Source organism: Chlorella variabilis (genome assembly GCF_000147415.1).
Source record: "Chlorella variabilis unplaced genomic scaffold CHLNCscaffold_10, whole genome shotgun sequence".
NCBI lineage: Eukaryota > Viridiplantae > Chlorophyta > Trebouxiophyceae > Chlorellales > Chlorellaceae > Chlorella > Chlorella variabilis.
Window position 1 is genome coordinate 73,406 of NW_005435078.1, and position 20,072 is coordinate 93,477.

At 67.1% G+C, this 20,072-nt stretch overlaps 3 protein-coding genes across 3 annotated transcripts; all 3 read left to right on the forward strand.

Annotated features, from left to right (window-relative positions):
* Positions 1-592: 592 nt before the first annotated feature.
* CHLNCDRAFT_133732 (hypothetical protein) lies at positions 593-3,339 on the forward strand (the record flags this gene model as incomplete). Its single annotated transcript, XM_005847478.1, has 10 exons — positions 593-652; positions 842-942; positions 1,110-1,353; positions 1,562-1,614; positions 1,808-1,973; positions 2,212-2,397; positions 2,601-2,663; positions 2,787-2,836; positions 3,008-3,066; positions 3,239-3,339. 10 exons carry the CDS (start codon positions 593-595, stop codon positions 3,337-3,339), a joined length of 1,083 nt encoding a protein of 360 aa, XP_005847540.1.
* Positions 3,340-3,521: 182 nt separating this feature from the next.
* CHLNCDRAFT_35384 (hypothetical protein) lies at positions 3,522-14,911 on the forward strand. Its single transcript, XM_005847479.1, has 27 exons — positions 3,522-3,696; positions 4,207-4,316; positions 4,501-4,608; positions 5,018-5,092; positions 5,387-5,470; positions 5,667-5,735; positions 5,942-6,004; positions 6,316-6,526; positions 6,784-6,851; positions 7,078-7,167; positions 7,393-7,524; positions 7,841-7,931; positions 8,061-8,135; positions 8,295-8,429; positions 8,797-8,880; positions 9,402-9,491; positions 9,794-9,865; positions 10,001-10,111; positions 10,459-10,550; positions 10,748-10,865; positions 11,321-11,479; positions 11,624-11,731; positions 11,928-12,080; positions 12,409-12,465; positions 12,676-12,818; positions 14,330-14,402; positions 14,584-14,911. The coding sequence occupies exons 1-27, from the start codon at positions 3,538-3,540 to the stop codon at positions 14,839-14,841; spliced, it is 2,988 nt and encodes a 995-aa protein (XP_005847541.1). The 5' UTR covers positions 3,522-3,537; the 3' UTR covers positions 14,842-14,911.
* A 288-nt stretch (positions 14,912-15,199) lies between these two features.
* On the forward strand, positions 15,200-19,421 carry CHLNCDRAFT_35385 (hypothetical protein). The gene is made up of 14 exons (XM_005847480.1): positions 15,200-15,324; positions 15,538-15,674; positions 15,894-16,004; positions 16,291-16,416; positions 16,581-16,681; positions 16,954-17,042; positions 17,284-17,353; positions 17,590-17,675; positions 17,739-17,782; positions 17,963-17,990; positions 18,164-18,223; positions 18,391-18,491; positions 18,665-18,760; positions 18,927-19,421. Exons 1-14 carry the CDS (start codon positions 15,229-15,231, stop codon positions 19,195-19,197), a joined length of 1,416 nt encoding a protein of 471 aa, XP_005847542.1. The 5' UTR covers positions 15,200-15,228; the 3' UTR covers positions 19,198-19,421.
* The last annotated feature ends 651 nt before the right edge of the window (positions 19,422-20,072 follow it).

The window sequence follows — 20,072 nt, forward strand, 5'->3', positions numbered from 1 at the left end:
CCCCCCCCCCCCCCCCCCCCCCCCCCCCCCCCCCCGCTTTCCTCGCCCCCCGCGGTGCACCTTGCACTGCACACACAATCCTAACAAACTGCCTCTTTCACCGCCAGTGGTTTACGCTTTCTTCTTTTTTCGTCATGATTTGTCCTTCTAGTTTCATCCCTCCTCCGGCTATTGCTTCCATGCAACACACATTCCCGCAGCGCGCAGGCGTACTGCCCAGACAGCCAGATGCAGGCCGCGGCTGCATCCCCACGCAAGAGGAACCGTGGTCGCCGCTGGGCGAGGGGGACGGGATTGGCGCAGCCCCTGCCAAAACAGAGGCACCCGGTGTGTCAGGGCCTGTGCATGTGATCAACCACGCCAGTTTGCCATTAGTCTGGTCAATGGCACTGGCATGACTCAGCTGTGTGAGCCGTCCGGGTGGGGGTGGGGGGCGGCGGGCGGGGGGGTGGCAGCGCGCTGATGAGTTGCATGCTGTACAGATGTGCGTGTCCGGAGCGGCGGAGGACTTTCATGCGGTCGTTTGTGCAGCGCACCAATTTCACATGAGCACGAAGGGCTGAACTTAAGCATACCAACAACTGTGGTAGCGATGAGCGTCCCACGGCCAGTCCCTCTGCTGACGCTCCTCGCACTGCTGGGTTTGGCGCAGGTACGCGACACACATGCCGCCGCTGCTGCATACGCTCCGCCGCCTCGCGCCGCCGCCTACCACCGTGCCTGCCGTTCCGCTATTGGCGCCCCACCGCCACAGCCAAACTGGCACCGGCAGCTGGCTGGCGCTAGATCGTGCTCCCGCTCAGCCACCTGCTGCCGCTCCGCCTCTCATCTCCTGCTGCAGGCTGCGCCGACCAAGCTGCTGCGCTCCAACGGCACCCACGTGCTGCTGCCGAGCGGCAAGCCGTGGCGCGGCATCGGCGTCAACGTCATGGACGATTACAAGTGAGCGAGGCGGCTGTCATCCTGCGAGGCGGCTGTCACCCTGCTGTCACCCTGCGCCTGCCCCTGCCAGCCCGTCGCCACGCATCCCAAACTCACCCACAAGCGCCACTCTCCTTCCTGCTCCTCCTCCCCTCCTCCTCCTCCCCCCGCGCCACCTGGCCACTCAGGTGCGGCGTGTGCTGGGAGCGGCGCACATCCAAAGAAGAGGTCGTGCGCCGCATCTCGCTGGCCGTGGACTGCCTGGGCGTGTCCTGGGTGCGCTACACAATCATCGACGGCCTGGCCTGCGACGTGTACGACGGAGTGACGTGGTGCAAGGAGCGGCCGGCATCCTTCCTGGAGAGCCCGGACCGGCTGGAGGCGCTGGACGCGGCGGTGGCGCTTGCGGAGCGGCGCGGCTTCTACATAGAGGTGTGTGTATGTGTGTGTGGAGGCAGGGGAGTGGGGGGGAGTTTGGGAGCGGGTGCGGGGGTGATGGTGTCATGTGGTTACCTTCCTGGCTGTGCATCTCCCTGGCTGGTTTTCCATGCGCTGGTTCCTGGCTGCCGGGACTGCTGTGCGCCGTTACCTGGCTCCGTTCATGCCGCCTATCCCCCGCCGCTGCCCGCTCGCCCCACAGATTGCGCTGCTCGTCTCGTACACCTTCACCAGCCCCGCCAACGCCGACAAGCAGTGAGTTGCGCCGCGGGCTGCTGCCGAGAGCGCTGCCTGGCAGTGGTCCTGCGCTCAGCAGCGTCACGGCTAGGCCGCTGGCATGCGCCAGCCAGGCGGCGGCAGCAGCTGCAGGAAGGACCGCGAGCCGCCGCCAACCGCCGGCAGCTCCCCAGCGCTGCCCTCACCCCTCCCCTCCCTCGCCGCCTTGCAGCCCGCCGGGGCAGCCCAGCGGCTGGCCGACCGCGGGCACCGCCCGGTTTTGGCGTGTGGTGGCCAAGCGCTACGCCAACCGCCCATACGTCTTCTTCGGCATCATCAACGAGCCACACGAGAACTACGATGGAAAGTGGGACAAAAAATACACGCGGGCGGCGCAGGTGGGGGTTGGGACGGCTGAAAGGAACAGCAACCTGTGGTGAAGAGGTGGTGGCAGGGAGCGGCTGCGGTGCAGGGTGCGGGAGGGGCGCTGCACGGGGAGGGGCGCCGCATGCCCGATGTGTGTTGCTGCTGTAGCTCCCTCCCAATGCTACCGCCGTGCCCCTCAGCAACTGCCGCCGCTGCCTCCCTCCCACACGGCCGCTGCTGCCCCGCTCCTTCCTCCACCGCCTCCCGCAGGCAGTGGTAACCGCCATCCGGGGCACGGGCGCCAAAAACATGGTGGCGGTGGGCGCGTCCCGCGCATGGGCTAGGTACGCCGACAGCTTTGTGAAGTATCCCATCCGAGATGCCAACTGGGTGGCGGCGGTACATTTGTACCTTCACCCCGAAGAGCTTCCCCCCATCGCCCAGGGGTACTGCAAGGTGGGTGGATACTGCGGGCGGCCCTGGCGGCGCTCAGGGTTTGGGTGTGCTATGCGAGCGCCAGTGTGCAGAGTCCGGCTCGGCGTGGGGCTCGGACTTTGCCTTGTGAGTGCCAGTCCTGCATAACAGGCCTGCTACGTGCAGCGTGACCGCGCCGCCTGTTTTCAACTCCCCGTCCGCTCGCTGCCACCGCCGCCGTGCAGAAGCATGCATGCATTGTGGAGGAGTTTGGCCCCGCCACCGACCTTGGATACACACTAGCAGAGGTGGGCAGGGCATTGTAGGCAGCAGCTGCACGCCTGGCAACATGCTGCTCCCTGCCTAACACCCTCGCATCTGAGTCTTGTCCCCGGGCCCCCGCCATGCCCCCATCTCCTCCCTGCCCGCAGTCCAAGTGGCAGCTCAAGTGGCTCAAGCGCCAACGCTGGCCGTTTGCTGGGTGCGCCTGCGTCGCTGCCGCGGCGTGCAGCCCGGGTGGCGGTGGCTTTCTGCAGGCCCCCTGCATCGCCTTGTCTGCCGACCTGCCTCTCTTTGTGCCTGCGTGCGTGCTGCCGTTCATGCATTCTGACCGACGGCTGGCCCTGCCCTGGCGCCCTTCGTTTGCTTGCAGGTGGGTCTGGGACGAGGTGTGCAACCCCTCCATGCTGGCCGCCAGGGACCCCTCGAGCGGTGGGTGAAGGCAGCGGATGTCGGCAGAGAGGCAGGCATGGCACAGTGTGCATGGAGAAGCAACCGGTTTGCGTTGCTTTGTTGCATGCTTGTGGACCCAGGCGGCCGACCGCTATCTGCTGATGCCATGCTACGGGCTGTGGTGCCCTTCCCCCTGCCGCTGCGCCTGCAGACCCGTGTGAAGACGGCCGCGCGCTGCGGCTGTCGCGGTGGGGCGCCGCCATGCGCAACGCCACGGGCGGCGGCAGAAGAGCATGCAGCCTGCTGGTATGAGTGTGTGCTTTGCTTCAGGTTTTGCCCGGTTGTTGTGTGGCTGCCCACCTCCTCCAACCGCCATGTGTGTAATATTGGGCAGCTTGCGAACAGCGGAACGCCGTCAGCGGGCGGCGGGGCGGGAGGAAAGCGGCATGCTCATGCTCTTGTTTTCTGCTGCCGCCCCGGCAATCTTCGATCGGCATCCCCCCGGGCGCCATGGCCGATCACCATGCCTCTGAGCTGCCCCAGTCCCCTGGCTCGATCACGTTGCCCATTATCGACGACCACGAGTATCGGCTGATCACCCTGGGCAACGGACTGCGGGCTCTGCTCGTCCATGACGCCACCGCGGAGAAGGGGGCTGCCGCCTGCGACGTGAGTGTGAATGCGAAGCCGCGATGGCTTCGCCTGCCTCCCGGGGCGTCCAAGGGGCAGCACAGCAATGCAATGCGTGCCGCAATCAGTGTGCCGCGCCGCCCGGGCGGCGCCGACTGGTTGGTAGGCTGGGGCGGGGCGCCGGGTGGGGCGCCCCTCTGCTTGGCTCCCACCCTTGTGCTACGCAGCCCCTGTGGCTCGCCTGCCCTGCCTGCCTCTGTGCATGGTCTCTACATTGTCTCTGGGTGGCATGGCAGCCCGCGCAGCCGCCGCCTGCCCGCCCCAGCGAGCGCCGCATCGGTCCAAGGTGGCGGCGTGCCGCCACCGTCTCCTCTCCATGCCCTCATCCCCCGCATCGCCCTCTTCTCCCTTCCGCTCCCCTCACACTCCCCATGCCTGTCCTCCTCAATCCCTGGCCGCCCAGCACCTGCCCTCCTCTTGCGCTTGGCCGCCTTTGCCCCTGACCACCCACCCGCCGCCCTCCTCGCGCTGCGCCGCTCTGTTGAACAGGTGCGGGTGGGCTCCCTGAGCGACCCCGACGACGTCCCCGGCCTGGCACACTTCACCGAGCACATGCTGTTCTACAGCAGCCACAAGTACCCCGAGGAGGACGAGTACAGGTGGGCCTGGGGGCGTGTGGTGGTGCTGGTGTGTGTGCAGGTGTGTGCAGGTGTGCGCAGGTGTGCAGGCGTGCAGGGTACAGCAGCCACATGCCCTGATGAAGGCAAGTACAGGTGGGCTGGCGTACTCATGGTCATGGTGTGCCTCCCCCGCCCCTGGCGCACCACATCCCCGCCCCTGCAGCAAGTTCATCGCTGAGCACGGCGGCCACACCAACGCCTACACCGCGGCAGAGTCCACCAACTACCACTTTGATTGCAACTGGGATGCGCTGGAGCCGGCCTTGGACAGGTGGGCGTGTACCGCGTGTACTGCCTTGCATGCATGAGAGCGCAGCTGGCCCTGACAAGGGCGCGGGCATGGGCCGAAGGGGTGATACTCCTGCTGGCGAAGGCAGCAAAGGGCTGGTGCAGGCACCAGCACCAGCCCCTTGCTGCACGTGCCAGCAGCCTACTCCATCCGGCACCGTGCACAGGGTGTGCCGCCACGCTGTGAAACAGCAGTGGCCATTTGCCTGCCTGGCTGGGCTGCCAAGGCAGGGCAGTCATTGAAGCCTGTCCAGGCAGGCAGCGAGGCCTCTCCTGCCTGCCCCTCCTCTGCCTGCCATTCTCGCCGCACCGGCTTGACACGTCCCGCGTCGCGTTGCCGCTGTTGTACTGCTGCCGTACCGCTGCTGTACCGCCTGCCTCCCGCCGCCCAGGTTTGCCCAGTTCTTCATCAGCCCACTCATCTCCGCTGATGGGGTGGACCGCGAGGCGAATGCGGTGGACTCGGAGTGAGTGGTTGGCTGGCTGGTGGCGTCCTGGCGTTTGGTGGCTGGGTGGACAGGGCGTGGCCCGCTGCCCCGCCGGGTCCTGCTGCTGCTGTCAACCGCGCTGGACTGTGTGGGTCCTATGTGTTACTTTAACACCCACGGAGCAGTCGTGGGCCGATGAAGCATCGCTTGGGGGGCCCGGGACTGCTCCCTGGCGCTCCGTTGCTGCTGAGGAGCTGTGCAGCGTGCCGTTCTTGCCGAGCTGCTCTGCTGCAGCTGCCGACCGCCCGCCGCCCTTTCCTCCCGCCCTTGCAGGCACGGCAAGAACCTGAACAGCGACCCCTGGCGCAAGCTGCAGCTGTGGAAGGCAGTCGCCAACCCGGCTCACCCCTTCTCCAGGCAAGCGAGGCAGGCGGGGCACAGCAGGCGGGGCAGGCTCGGCAGGGGGCAGGCAGACGCTGTGTTCACCTCCCCGACGCTCACTCCAGCCTCGCTTGAAGGCTGAAGAAGCGCCCCACGACGGTGCCGCTTGCCTTCCTTCGAGTCTGCTGTCGGCCCTGCCTCTCACGCGCTCCTCCTACCTGCCTTCCCTCAGGTTCAGCACCGGCAGCTTTGACACGCTGATCACGCAGCCCAAGCAGGCGGGCACCGATCCACACGAGAGGTGCGCCCCTGGTGGGCCCCGCACCGCCTGTGCTGCCCCTCCCTGTTGGTCGCTGTTCAGGAACCATGCTGCATCTGGCCTTGCTGCCCTGCCCGTGCCTGCGCCCCGCTTGCGCTTGCGCCTTGCACCACACCGCCGCTCAAACGCTCGCAAATCGTCCCTGGCAGAACCCTGCAGCCGATGCTGGCTTCCTGCCCCTGTTGCAGGGTGCGGCGCTTCCATCAGGAGCACTATTCTGCAGGGCTGATGCGGCTGGTGGTGGTCAGCAGGTGCGCCTCCTTTCTTCATGTTCTGTTTTTGTTGGGGCTGGGGAAGGGGGCTCCTTTCTTTACGCTACCTGTGTTTCTGTGTGGTTCTGTGTCCATTGGGGTTTGCGCATGGCTGAAGTTTGGGTGTCCTGTGAGGCAGTCGGGCTGTTGGGAGCCAGGCAAGCAGGGCGGGCTGTGGGCGGCCTTGTTTGCACAGCCTTGGGCCCTGGTGCAGTGTCCGCCCCATCCGGGGCTGGCGCTCCACTGGGCTGTACTGTCAATCCACAGACATGGTCTTGCCTGGCCGCCTGCCTGCCTGCCCACCCCTGCAGGCACACGCTTGATGAGCTGGAGTCGCTTGTGCGGGACAAGTTTGCTGCGGTACCGGATGGCGGCCTGGCACCACCCACCTTCTCGCCGGATGCCGTAGCCCCCGACCAGGGCGGGCTGCTCATCCGCATGGTACCGCAGCGGGACGGGCACAGCCTCGAGCTGCAGGCAAGCCTGGGAGGGCGGGCCAGGGCGGCGGGGTGGTGGGGCGAGGTCCCTGCCCGGGACAGTACGACCACTGAAAAAGGGTGCCTGCCGCAAGCCCCTGTCTCGCCGCGCCTGCTGCGCCATTTCGGGATGTCACCCAAGGCCGCCACGCCGCGGGCCACCCCTGGCCGTAGCGCGGCGGCGAGTGGGCGGAGGTGACCCCAGGCGGCGGTGCATGCCCGGGGCGGTGCGGGTCTTTGTGCTCACTTCGCACCCGCTGCCCGCCCGCCTGCTACCTCCGCTTTCGCCCCCCATCCCTGCAGTGGCCCACCGTGGCGGAGCAGCAGCACTACCGACAGGCGCCCTCCCACTACGTCTCGCACCTGCTGGGGTGAGGCTGCAGGACCTGGCATTCCGGCACGCTGCTGGCATGCTTTGCTGCTGGCGCATCTGCTTTCCGGCAGCTCGCCACTGGATTCAACCGTGGGCTGCACCGCCCTCGGCAGCAGCACTTCTGGTTCTGCGGTGGTCCCGGAGGTCCCCGCTGTGCCTGCTCCTCTGCGTGCCGCCCCCTCGCCTCCCACGCCTGCCGCCGTCTCGCGCACGGGATGCCGCAGGCACGAGGGCGAGGGCTCGGCGTTTGCGCTGCTCAAGGCGCGGGGATGGGCCACGGGGCTGGTGGCGGGCGAGGCGGGCACCAGCTACAGGTGTGAGGGGTGGTGCTGCTTTGGATGTGGCGGTGTGCTTGTGCCTGACTCGTGTGCTCCACCTGGATCCCCTGAAGTGCTGCTGATGTGGCTGCCTCTACTGAGCTGCCTCTCCTGGCCGTTTGTCCTCTCCTGCTCTGTCCTGCCGTGCCGTTGCGCTCCCCTCTCACCTGGCCTCCTGGGCCCCTGCCCTGCCTGCCTTCCTGCCTGCCTGCCCGCCTGCAGCGGGCGCAGCTTCTTCATGTGCCGCATTGACCTGACTGATGAAGGCCACCTCGCACGCGGCGCTGGCCGCGGGTCGTCAAGCGTTTTCAGGTGGGCCAGCGGCCTGCCTGCCGGAGAGAAGCGGCGGGGCTGGTCTGAGGGTGCTTGCCCCAGGCAGCGTCCGGGCCTGTTAGCTGGGAGCTCGGGGGGGGGCGGTGCGCTGCGCAATGGCTGCCACGCTGGCGCCATGCTGGCGGGTTTTGAGACGCCTACATCATCTGCTTCTGCCTGTACCCTGTGCGCTGCTCGCTGAAGGTATCTGGACCTGCTTCGCCGCCCAGATGGCATCAACAAGCAGACGTGGGATGAGATGCGGCAGCTGGCAGGTGGGCCCTGGGGCAGGGCTGGGCAGCCAGGCACTGGCGGCAGCCAGGGTGCCCGCCCGTCTCCCTGGCCCACTTGTCGCCAGCTCCACCACCCTGCCTGCAGACATGCGGTTCAACTACCGAGACAAGCAGCCGCCCTACTCCTATGCATCCAGCCTGTCGCAAGCCATGCAGGTGAGCACGTGGCTTGGGCGGTTGGAGGCAGTGCGGTGGGGCATCTTGATACAAGATGGGCAGAAGCGTTTTGCAGCGCGTGTGCTGCAGCAAACAGAAATTTGGTGCCCACATCTCCCTGTACTGCAGGTGTACAGCGATGCCGACCTGCTGCTGGGCGCCTACAGCGTACCGCTGGAGTACGACCCAGACCTCATCAGACAGGTACCGCCGGGTACTGCTGCTGTTGCTGCCTGCTTCCTGCACGCTGTGGGATGGCAGCTTGTCGCCTTCTGTCCAGCTCGCACCGTGGCGGCGGGCCTTAGATGCTGAGCACATCGAACCTGCCCCAACTCTCTCTCCCCTTCCCGTCTGCTGCCTCAGGTGGTGGCTGACCTGACCCCCGACAAGGCACGCGTGCTGTGGTCAAGCAAGAGCCTCGAGGCAAGCTCCCGCACTCTGCTGCTGCGTTGCTGGTGGCTGTGGCAGGGCCGCTGCTGCTGCATGCTGCAGCTGTCAGTCTTCCCAACCACACGCTGCACGCTGCCCTGCAGCAGCAGACCTTAGCAATTTAGCCACCTCGGAAGGCTGCTGACACGCCTGCTGCCTGCTGTACCCCGCTTCCCTTCCGATGCCTCCCCCTTGCAGGCTGAGTGTACTGAGCGGGAGCGATGGTACGGCACACAGCACAGCGTGGGCCCGCTGCCGCAGGACTGGCTGCTGGTGAGACACAACCCTGGAGGCGGGCCCAGCTTTTGCAAGGGCTTTGGCTGGTTTGGGGTTGCCCCTGCTTGCCTGTACAGTTTGGCTGCTCTCTCTCTTTGCCGCGGCCTCGGCCTGCCTCTTGGCTTCACCACATAATGTTGCCCTTTGCTCTGCTGTGCAGGAGTGGCGGGAGGAGGCGCCCCTGCCGGAGCTGCACCTGCCGCGCCCCAACCCATACATCCCCAAACAGTTTGGGTTGGTGGAGGTGCGGTGTGTGTGTGGGTGTGTTCTTTTGCGCTCTTGAGGTTGCAGTTGGGAGGGTGTTGATTCGTTCATGGGAGGCCGAGGTCTGGCAGCAGCTGTCAGCGGCTGGGGCCGCTGAAACGAGGCGAAGGGCATAGCAATAGGTAGCAGGCAGCAAAGTACAATGCCCAATCCTTCTGGCCAACCCTGCTGCGTGGTGCTGGCGGGGGTTCCAGCGCTGCCCTGGCCGGCAGCACGCCGCCTAGTGTTTCTGGGGCCCGCGAGCTCTTGCCACAGCTTGTCTCCCGTGGCTCTTCGCACCCTCTTCCAGAGCAAGGTGCTAACAGCCACGGATGGGCAGGTCCTGCAGGAGCACAAGGGCATCAGGGCCACCATGTGGGCCGCCGGGTAGTCGCTCACCAATGAAGTGGAGCACGCGCCAGAGAAACGTGCTGAGCTGTGTGGGGGCCGCTGCCACCGCTTTTGCGCTTCCACCCCGCCGTTCCCTTTACGCGTCGCTGCTTGGCGGCGGTCACCTTGCAGGACGGCGCGCCGCACCCTGCGCTCATCCACGCCACCCCCATGGTGCGGCTCTGGCACAAGCCTGACCCAAGCTTCAAGGTGCCCAAGGCGGTTCTGTACATCCACCTGCAACTGCCAGGCAAGCGGGCCGGGGGGCAGCACGCAAGAAGGTGCTGCAGCAGGCTGCAGCACGCATCAGCTGGCAGCAGCAGGGGGGAGCTGTCCAGATGCAGCTGGCAGGCAAGGGTGGTTCAGTCAGCGGCAGGGAGGCGGCAGGAGGCCAGGCAGCGGGCGGGCGCCATGCACTACACCAGATTGCAGCCCACCCACACGCCACGCCACATGCACCACGCGCATGCCTGTGCCTTCACCACCACCGTGCACCTCCACCTGCCACACGCGCACCTGCAGAGTCGTATGTGTCCCCCGAGGCGGCGGTGCTGACCCAGCTCTTTGCCAAGCTGCTCAACGACTACCTCAGCGAGGTGGTTGGGCAGCTGGAGGGGGGCTGGGCTGGGGCACGGCAGGGCTTGCGTCTGTCTCGCCCCTACTGCCACCCTCGCCGGGGCCACGCCTACTTTCCCATCACCACGTGCCACCTTCTGCGCCCCTCCCTGCAGGTCACGTATGATGCCGACCTGGCTGGCCTGCACTATGGCGTGCGTGCCACCACCGCCGGCTTGCTGCTGTCCGTGTACGGCTACTCCGACACGCTTGCCACGCTGGCACAGGTTGGCGCGGCTCCGGCTGCACCGCAGACAACGGCGTGCCACATGCCCGCCCGCTACGTTCCTTGGCAGCAGCCCCTCGGCCGCCGCTCGACTCGGTGCCTGCTCCCCCAGCGCGTTCCCTGTGGCCGCCGTTTCCACGTTTTTTAGGTCTGGGCCAACAAACGCGCCCACGCGCCCTCCCAGTCAAAGGACCGGACGGGCGCGGGCGTGGGCCCAGACCTCAAAAACGTGGAAACAGCGGCCACAGGGAACGCGTTGGGGCCTCCTCCTCTGTTCCCGTGCCCCTTCCTCTTTGCCCTTCTGTCCGTTCCCACCATATCTGCCCGGCCCAACATTCGTGTGCGCAGACGGTACTGGGCAAGGTACTGGGCTTCCAGGTGCTGCCGGATCGCTTCCAGGTGGTGAAGGAGAAGGCGGCCAAGGATTTCCACAACATGAGGTGAGGCGGTCACCATTGGGGTACCCTGTTGCGGCCCCCGAGTGCAAAGGGCCTCTGCCGGTTGCCTGATATGCTGCATGTGCCCATGCTTGTTTGGACGAGGTGTGGGTGCCCGCAGCCAGTGGTGCCCGTATCTCTCGGGGCGCCAAGCAGCTCAGCAGCGTCATGTGTGCCTGCCCATGTGTACCGCCTCGCAGGTACGACCAGCCCTACCAGTACGCCCTGTACTGCCTGGGTGTGGCCTGCGAGGAGCGGCGCTGGCACGTGGCCGACTACGAGGCGGCGCTGCCTGGGCTGGCGGCACAGCAGCTGGAGGTGTGGTGAGGGGCAGGCGGGGGGAGGTGTGGGAAGGCGGCCAGTGGAGCATGCTGGGGGCTGAGTGCGGCCGTGGGAGGTGGCACAGCTGCAGTGGTGGCCCGAGTTGGGTGGGCGCGCATGGCAGGGGTTGGGCCGGGGCGGCGGGTGGCAGGGTGGCCAACCACTTGTTGCGGCAGCTCTGATTTGTGCTATGCACATGTGTTCAATCGACAAGAGAGTGTAGTGAAGCTCACCATGGTTAGCCAACCATCGCGGCCTGCATCTACACTCTCTTGATGTGACGGCGGTGCATAGCAGGATTCTGAGCTGGGAACAAGGGTCGACCACCCTGCCACCCGCCGCCACCGCCAGCGTTGCTTTTGGGGGGAGGTTGAGCTGGCACCAGCCTTCAATTCTTTTGTGTGTTGGAAAACACACGAGTGCCTCTCCTGTCGCCTCTGGCCTCCCCGCAGGCCTTCTACCCCCGCCTCTTGAGCCGCTGCGAGGCCGAGCTGCTGGCGGGCGGCAACATGAGCGCCGCCGCCGCCACGCAGTTTGCGCAGGGGCTGGAGCGGCAGCTGCGGGACAGGTGGGGCCTGGTGTGTTCTGCCTGCTGTACTGCCGCTGTGCTGGTGCTGCACCGCCCAGGCGTATGCTGCTCTCCAATGCTGTCACCCCAGTGCCCATGGTGCCTACCCTTGCCGCGACCCTTCCCACCCTCTCCCCCTCCCATGCTCCCCTGCAGGTGCCACACCCAGCCCCCCTTTGCCGCGCAGCTGCCCGCGCAGCGCGTGGTGCGGCTGCCGCGGGGGCGACCCGCGCTGCTGGCGCAGCCCGGCCCCAACCCCGCCAACGACAACAGCGCCGTGGCTGTGTCCTTCCAGGTGGGCTTAAAGGCGGTACAGGGGCAGTACCAAGAGCGGGCGGTACCAAGGGCGGCACATGGCAGTACAGGGGGCTGTTGGCCCCTGGTTCTCCCCTCCTTGAGGCGTCGCCCTGTGAGCCCACAGTGCTTGCTGTCGCCCAGCCCTCTCCCCTCTCACCCCCTTCCCGCCCCTGCCCTGTTGTCGCACCGTGCAGGTGGGGCCGGACGACATGCGCCGCAACGCGCTGGCCGAGCTGGTGACGGCAATCGGAAAGCGCGACGCCTTCCACCAGCTGCGCACCGTGGAGCAGCTGGGGTGGGTGCGGGCATGGCTGCCTGCTGTGCCTGCTGTGCCCGCTGTGGTGGGTGTGCAGGCGCAGGGTCGCTTTGGTCCCAGGCTGGGGTCGCCACACGTGCACCTGGCGCCGCCGGCTTCCCTGCAGCTACCTCACCTTCTGTACCGCCTACTGGACCCTGCACGTGCGCTCCATCCTCTTCATCGTCCAGGCGAGGCCAGCTGCGGCCGCAGCGGTTGTGCTGTTTGCCGTGGCTTGTGCAGCGCAGCATGCACACGCATACCGGCGCGTACGCCGGCTGCCAGTGCCAGGCTGCTAGTGCCAGCAGGCAGGGTGCTCGCGTTGCTGTGTGGCCCCACACCGCGGTCCCCTGTGTGCCACCCACCCACCCCTCCTGCAGTCCACCGCCCACGCCGCCGCCTACCTGGAGCAGCGCATCGAGGCCTTCCTGCCCATGGTGAGGCGCCGGCCAGCAGCGGGGCCCGGCGGCTGGCGCCGGCCGTGGCCAGCCTGACTCGGGTGGCCGGTCAGCCTGCCTGCCTGCCCTCCCCCCCAACACACACACTGGACCCCCCCCCCCCCCACCACACACCACCACCACCAGCACACACACACACACACACACACACACACACACTCTGTCCCCACTGCTCGCTGCCCCTCGCAGCTGGCGGCTCGCCTGGCGGACATGCCCGCCCCCGAGTTCTCCCAGCACGTGGAGGAGCTGGCCAAGAGCAAGGCGGAGCGGCCCAAGCGGCTGCGCGAGGCGGCTGCGCGAGACTGGAGCGAGGTGGAGCAGGGCAGCCTCAGGCGAGCTGCTTTGCTGCTCTTTGGCAGCCTGCCTGCCTGCCTCCCTCCCTCTTATGGGATTTGGGGTGTTGGTGGGATCACCCTCGGGCGAGCCGCTGCCCCTGGCTGCCTGCCTACCTGCTGGCCTCGGTCAGTTAGTTTTCGAAGGGCTGGGGTACTGCTGCGGGCAGCCTGGGCCAAGCTGTTGCTCCTGCCTGCCCGTCTCCCGCCTCTCCCTCGCTTGCGAGGGGGCGGAGAGGGTGTGCTGAGGGGCGTCGCCGGGGCTGGGTGGTGGAGCCGGTTGTGTCTAGAGTCTCTAGACACAACTGAGTAGGGCTTGGAGCCGGCTGGTTGGGCTGTTTAGGCATGGGCACAACAGTGCGCGGCGCAGGGGCTCGCCATCCACACGCACGTTGGGAGGTTCTGGGCAGTGCAGCGCAGCAGGCGCAGCGGGACGCCGCTGCCTGGCCCGCAGCAGGGCCTGGGGCGAGGGTGAGGCTTGAGCAGCATGCCACACGGGCACTGGACACGGCGGCTCCAGCTGAGCCTGCCCTCTCCAGTGCGCTGGGGTATGCACGTTTGCCACACCGCGCTGCCAACCTGCTGCCGGCGCTGAAAGCCCCCGGCGCTGCCTCACCCTGCTTTGCGGCTGGCTGGTGCAGTCGCTCGCTGCATTGCTTCGGGCCGGGGATCGTGAGGGCCTTGTCGCCGCCGCAGACCGCACAGCCCCTCCGCAGCACTCATGTGGGCGTGGTGTCGGGTTTGGGGCGTGTGTGCCGCGTCCGTGGCTGGGGTGTGCCTCGTCTCCTGCGGCGCAGGCTAGGCTCGGATGCAATGCCCCGCTTGCCCGCCTGCGGCCGGCGAGCCGTGCGCCTCCCAGCCACGGGCCGGCCCCGAGAGGAGGGCTGAGGCGCTGGTCGACGGCCTGATTGGTTGGAGGCAGGCCCCTGCTGCGCTATCGTTGGGCTAGGCCGCTGGGCTGTCGTTGACTTTGGGTGACGACAGGCTGAAGGATGACGACGGACGCACCAGGAATGGCAGCCGGGGGATGCGCCCACAGGTGCGCCAGCCCCCGCCCTAGCTCAGTTTCGGCGTGGAGGTGCGGGGTGGCAGGGTCTTGCTGGAGATCAGGACGCTCCGCAGGTGTGAGCCCAGCTCGGTCCGGGTGGGTACTGCGTGTTTGGTGCTGGGAGGCGCCGCTGGCGTTGGACCGGAGCGAGAGTCTGTCCATGGCTTTCAGCGGGATGCGGGCCTGCCCCGACTCTGAGGTTGGAGCTGCTCCCCGCTGTCCTCATGGACCACCTCACTCTCCCTAGCCTGGGCTGACCCTGCCTCTCCCGCCGGCCAAGCAGTCTGGCAAGCGTGACGTGCGGCCCGCCTGTTCCAAGTACACGAATGGTGCCTCGGGGAGGCTGTCTCTCTTACGCTGCCTCCCCCCACCACCTCCCCGCAGCAGCACGCACCCCACAATCACCCCACACCCTACCTGACCCTCGTCCTCCCATGCCTTGACCCCATGTTCCACCCCGCAGGTTCGACCGGATCGATGCTGAGGTGGCGGCGCTGCGCGCGCTGAGCCAGCTGGAGGTGGTCGCCTTCTATAGGGTGGGTGGGACCCTGCTGTTGTGCTTGTGTGTGTGTGTATGTGTGTGTGAGGGCGAGTTGGGTGGAGGGTGAGAGCAGCCTTGGCAGCATCTGGCTGCTCTTCGCTCCCCCCAGCCGCTGCACACCAGCAAACGAGCCGTCGTCCCTCTCCCTCGCGCCCGCCCTGCCTGCCTGCCTGCAGGAACATGTGCTGGAGGTGGGCAGCCGGCGCAAGCTGAGCGTGCATATGGAGGGCAGCCGGGCGGCGGAGGCGGGGGCAGCGGGCAGTGCGGCGCCTGCGGCCGAGGGCTCCGGCGGCGGAGCCACTGCCGATTTGGCTGCAGCTGATGCGCCAGGGGAGGTGCCGGCGGGTGCAGGCCCAGAGGGGCCGGCCGTGGAGCGGATAGGCGACCTGGCGGCCTGGAAGCGGCGGCAGCAGCTGTACGGCAGCCTCAAGTAATTTTGCTTGCCACTGGCGGCGGGTTCATTCTTTTGACTGTCTGTGAGTGAGTCTGGTTGACTCCGAAAGAGCGGCCGCTAGACCGAAAGGTCCGCAGAGCCGTGGTGTGGCGGGCTGAGTCAATGCCCATCAGGCGAGGATCTAGGGACGGAGACAGTGGATAAGTTGAACGGAAAGAGCTTTGTCAAGCCACCTGGCTCCGCACTAAGTGGAAGTGAGGGGAGTCTGCCCTCCGGTGGCGGTTCCACCGCTGAGGCTGGACAGGTGGCGGCCTGCCACCTGCGGCGGCGCAGCGCGCTGGACAGGTGGACGGCCGCCTGCAAGTTGGGCGCTTGCCAGCTCGACGTGTCCTCCTCCTTTGCTCCAAAACGACACCAGCAAACAGGCATGAGGGTGCTGGGGGTGCAGTGTGTGCGCCCGCTCTCTGCGCTCGACAGCCCAAAAGAAGCTGTCAGGCGGTTCACTCCCTCATGGTTCACAGTGGTGGGTTTGAAGGCCGCCCGCTCTGCCAAAGAGCTCTGTTGCCGCACCGGAAACCCTGCCGCCGTTGCCGCCTCCCACGGCTCTGCCAGCCACCCTACACGACCTCCGGCGCATGCAGAAGCAGGGCAGCAAAGGAAGCTCGCACCGACCTCCATGCGCTGCCGCCGCCGCCCGCGGCCCGCCGCCACCGACCTTGCGCCCGCCTCAGTGCAGGTCATGAGCACCGGAATTGTGGGCCAGGTCATCGGCACCTTTCCCTATGATGCACCCGGCAAGCTGCAGGCGGGGTGGGCCTTCTGGTGGCTGTCGCTTGTCCTCTTCTGCATCTTTTTGGCCATGCTGATTGGCAGGTGAGCCTTGCTGCTGCGGTACCCACCCGCCCACGGCTGGCGCCGCCGTGTTTGCACAGCCTTGCAGCTCCATGCATGCCACAGCAGGCAGCGCGTGCCAGGCCAAGCCCGCCGCCCATCTCCCTGCCTTCCCGGATGGGCCGCTGGCAGCAGACGCACCATGCGGGTGCCAAGGCAGAGAGGGCCGTGCGCCGGGCCTCCCGCTGTGCACCGCCGCAGGTTTGTCTTCTTTTGGAAGGAAGCCCTGCTGCTCTTCTCGCAGCCCTTCCAGGCCATGTTCCTGGGCGCGGTCACCATGGCGTTTGCCACCATCATCAACGGGTTTCCCACGTGGGTGCAGTCAGCAAGAATTCATTCAGTGAAAAACTTGCTGCAAGATTGCCCTGCCGCTGCCGCTGCTCGCCAGCGCCAGCGCAGCCTGCAGCGGAAGGAACCTTGTTCCCTGCAACCTGCTGTGTTTGCTGGCCTGTATCTGCTGCGGCTAGCGTGCGCCATGCATCCGTGCTCTCAAAAGGCTCCTGCCTTGCCTGGCTGCCCCTGCGGCGGGGACAGGATGCATGCCGACACGCCGTCTCCGAGTGCGCCGCGGCCACCGCCACCACCCTGCCCCCTGCAGATTCCTGATCCATTACTGGGACCATGATGCGGTGATGGAGGCGGCTGTGGTGCTGTGGTGGATCCAGGCGGCCCTGGCGCTGGCCTGCACCCTGCTGCTGCCCTTCTTCATGTTCACGCTGCACAGGTGGGCGAGGCAGGCCTCCTGCCGGCACCGTGCGACACGACGTGCTGCAGCACGGGACTGTGCTCAGGCCTCAGCCTGGCGGCCAGGTGTGCCGCCAGGCGACCTCTCCGCCCTCCTGCCATCGTGGCCCCGCGCCGGCGCCCCGCTTTCTTTCTTCCCCCCAGGTTTGAGCTGGAGAAGATGTCGGCGCTGTGGCTGCTGCCCATCCTGCCCTGCGTGGTCGCCTCCGGCTCCGGCGGCATCATCGCCCGGAACGCCTCTGTCGGTGCGCTGCGCTGCGCTGGCTGCTGGGGATGCCAGCGCTGCGTGCCCGCTGCCCCGCCCTGCGCCGCTGCTGGCAGGCGCAGCTGCTAGCGGGATTGCTGCTGGCCAGGCCGCCGGTGCTGGCAATCGCCGTGCTGCCCACCACCTGCTTGCCTTTCTTGTTAGCACCTGCTCCTGAAAAATCAACCAGGTGAAGGGCTTGCCTGCGTGCCCCCTCCACACACACACACACACACACACACACCACTACATGACCACTACACACTCATGCAGGCACCGCCGTCTATGTGATGCACATGAGCTACCTGCTGTGGGGCATCGGCATCCCGCTCTGCCTCATGATCATGACCATCTACCTGCGGGTGGGTGGTGTGCTGTGTGGGCTGGTGGTGGTGGCGGGTGGGTGGTGCAAGGTACATGCGTGTTGTTGTGGTGGTGGTGGGGAGGGTGGTGCACGTGTGGCACGGTTGCAGGCCGGGATGCGCACGCTCCACGTGGCAGCCCCGGCCAGCATGCCCTAGCCACCGCCCCAGCCTGAGCTGACGCCCTCCTGCCGCCGCTGCCCGCCACCTGCCACCACCCGCCACGTCCTCCCTCCCGCAGCGCCTCATGGTTCACAGCATCCCGCCAAAGGAGCTCGTTGTGTCCTCCTTCTTGCCAGTGGGGCCCATGGGTGAGAGGGTGCTCACCGGCCACCCCATGCTCCTGCCCGCATGCTCCCTCTCCACCGCCCTGCTGCTCCCCAGGCCTCGGCTGGTGCAGTGCACAGAGCCGGTAGGCTGCCTGGCTGTCTGCCCTGCTGCCACGCCGCTCCCTGCGGCCTCCCTCATGCCCACCTGAACACCTGACCACCTGGCTCGCCTGCCCCTGCCTGCCCCTGCCTGCCCCTGCTGCCTCGCGTGCCTGCAGGCATGGGCGCTGTGGCTCTCCTCAACCTGGGCGCCGCAGCCATGCGTCTCTACCCGCCGCCCGCCACAGCGGACGTGGCGGCCTCGGTGGCCGCCGGGGCAGACCCCTCCAGCGACGCAGCCCTGCTGGCGCTGGTGGAAGCCAACCAGGGCCTGATTGTCAGTGTGACGGGCGTGGTGGTTGCCTTCATCATGTGAGCGGGTGGGGCTGGCGCCGCGTGCGCGTGGACCGCAGGCAGCGGGGTGGAAACGCCTCCGCATTGGTGTGAACTGCCGAGCGCCGCGCCTGCAGCGTGCTGTGGCTGAAGCTGCCGCCTGCCTGCCTGCCTGGCTGCCTACCTGCCTGCCTACCTGGGTGTTGATGATGTGTGCAGGTGGGGAACCGGCGTCTGGTGGCTCACGGTGAGGCGGCCAGCCAGCCGACATGCTCCTTCGCAAGCCCCGCACGTTCTTTTGTGGACAGGCGCAGCCTCGTCGTGGGCTGCGCCCGCCTGCTGTGGCATATCCAGCCCTGCCGACAGCTCGGCCCAGCTTGCCTCTCCATGTCTCCCGCCACCCCTCTTCCTCTGGTGCAGGTGGCTGTGTGCAGCGTGTGCGCCAGCTGCCGCCAGATGACCTTCAACATTGGGTGGTGGGTGAGTGGGCAGCCCCGTGTCGCGGCTGGCGGGCCTCCTGAAGCTAGCCACCTCCCCGCGGGCGCTCGCGTGCCTGCTGCCTGCTGCCTGTAGACGCTGCATGCTCCTGCCTGCGGTGCTCTCGCCGATGCCGGCATCCCCTCGCCTGCTTTCCTGCTCCCCTGCAGGGCTTTGTTTTCCCCCTGGGCGTTTTTACCTCCGCCGCCAACGAGCTCTGGCGGCGGCTGCCCGATCTGCAGTCGATGCGCGTTGTGACGGCAGTGCTGTCGTGAGTGCCTGCCGCCCCGCCGCCGTGGCGCTGTGCGACTCCCCGCTGCTGCAGTATCCCCGACCTGTGGCTGCGCTCGTGCCCTGGCTGCAATCTCCAAGCACCGCCTCGCTCTGGTGCCCTGCATAACACATGCTTGCCGCTGGCACCCCCCTCCTCCACGCAACATGCAGCTGCTGCACAATCGCCCTGTGGGCCTTTGTTTTCCTCAACACACTCATCCAGGGCTGGAACGGCTCCCTCTTCTATGCGCCCTGCCTGGCCAACAGGTGCACACGTGTGGTGGGGGCTGCCGCCGCCGAAGCGCCCTGCCCTGGTTGCTGGGGTTGTTGGGGCCGCGCCACACACCACCCCGCCACCACTCGCACCGCCGCATGCATCAAGCTGGGTGTGACCGGCGCCCCCGATGCCAACCACCCACTGGCGACGATGCAGGCCAAAGGGCGACGAGCCGCCCCAGGCTTCCGGGCCTGGGCTGGAATCCTTCCCAGACTCTCTCAATTATTGCGCCAAAGAGGGCGCCGCCCCTTCCAGCAGCAGCGACGGCGAGGACGGGCGGCAGCAGCAGCAGCAGGAGGAGGAGGAGGATGTGGAGGCGCAGCAGGGCAAGCCGCAGGGCGAGCAGCCGCCGGAGAAGCAGGCCGGCGGCGCCGCCGCGGACGGCCTGCAGCGCCGGGTGAACGGGCACGCGGGGGACGCGCTGTGACTTTTGCTGCCATGCAGAGATCAGTAAACAACCTCCACTGCCCCCCCCCTCTTGATCTGTCAGGATAAGCCAGCCGGCTGGCATACCCTTGTACTACCGACATTCATTTTGTTGTGGGCGACACTTTTGCTCGTATGCCCCTGCTGCTGTCAGCCTCACAATGCACTACCTCTGCTGCCCCTCGATGCGCTGTCTAGCCTGGCTTTTGTAATATGGTCACAGTGACCGAACAGGAGATGGGCGCATTGGCACCTGCTGTGCTGCCGCGAAAGCAGAGCAGGCTGCCGCGAGGTGCCCTTGCGCCAGCACAACCAGCTGGCGACTATAGGAGCGCTGGCGCCCGGGCACAACCGTTGCGTCCTGCTTTTATCCACCGCCGCCTCACTCAGCGTCCATCTCCTCACTGGCAAAGTCCAGGCTGTCGGCCGCCTGCAATACCACAGCAGTACAAGAAGTACATACACAACAGCCGACCCACCGTTACGATGCTGGCTCACGCATTTGCGCTGCATTGCCCCCCCCCCCAGCACACCCCTTGGCCGCACCCTGCCATACACATATTCGTCGCCCTCCTGCTTCTCCTGGCTGGGACGCCCGTGCGGCATGTGGGATGCCATCTCGAAATAGGGGTCGGGGCTGCCACCGTTGTGGGTGCCACCTCCGTTGCCGCCGCCGCTCTGCTGCTGCTGCTGGCCCGCTGCCGCCGCCGCGTCCTGCTGGTGAAAGAAGGTGTGCGGGTCCTGCGACGCGTAGCGCGGGCTGCCCGGGTGCAGGCCTCCTTGCGTGAGCAGCTCTGAGGTCTCCGCCTGCTGCACAGGGCCTGCCACAAACTTGCTGCGGTGGTGCATCACAACATCCTCCACCTGGGGCACAGG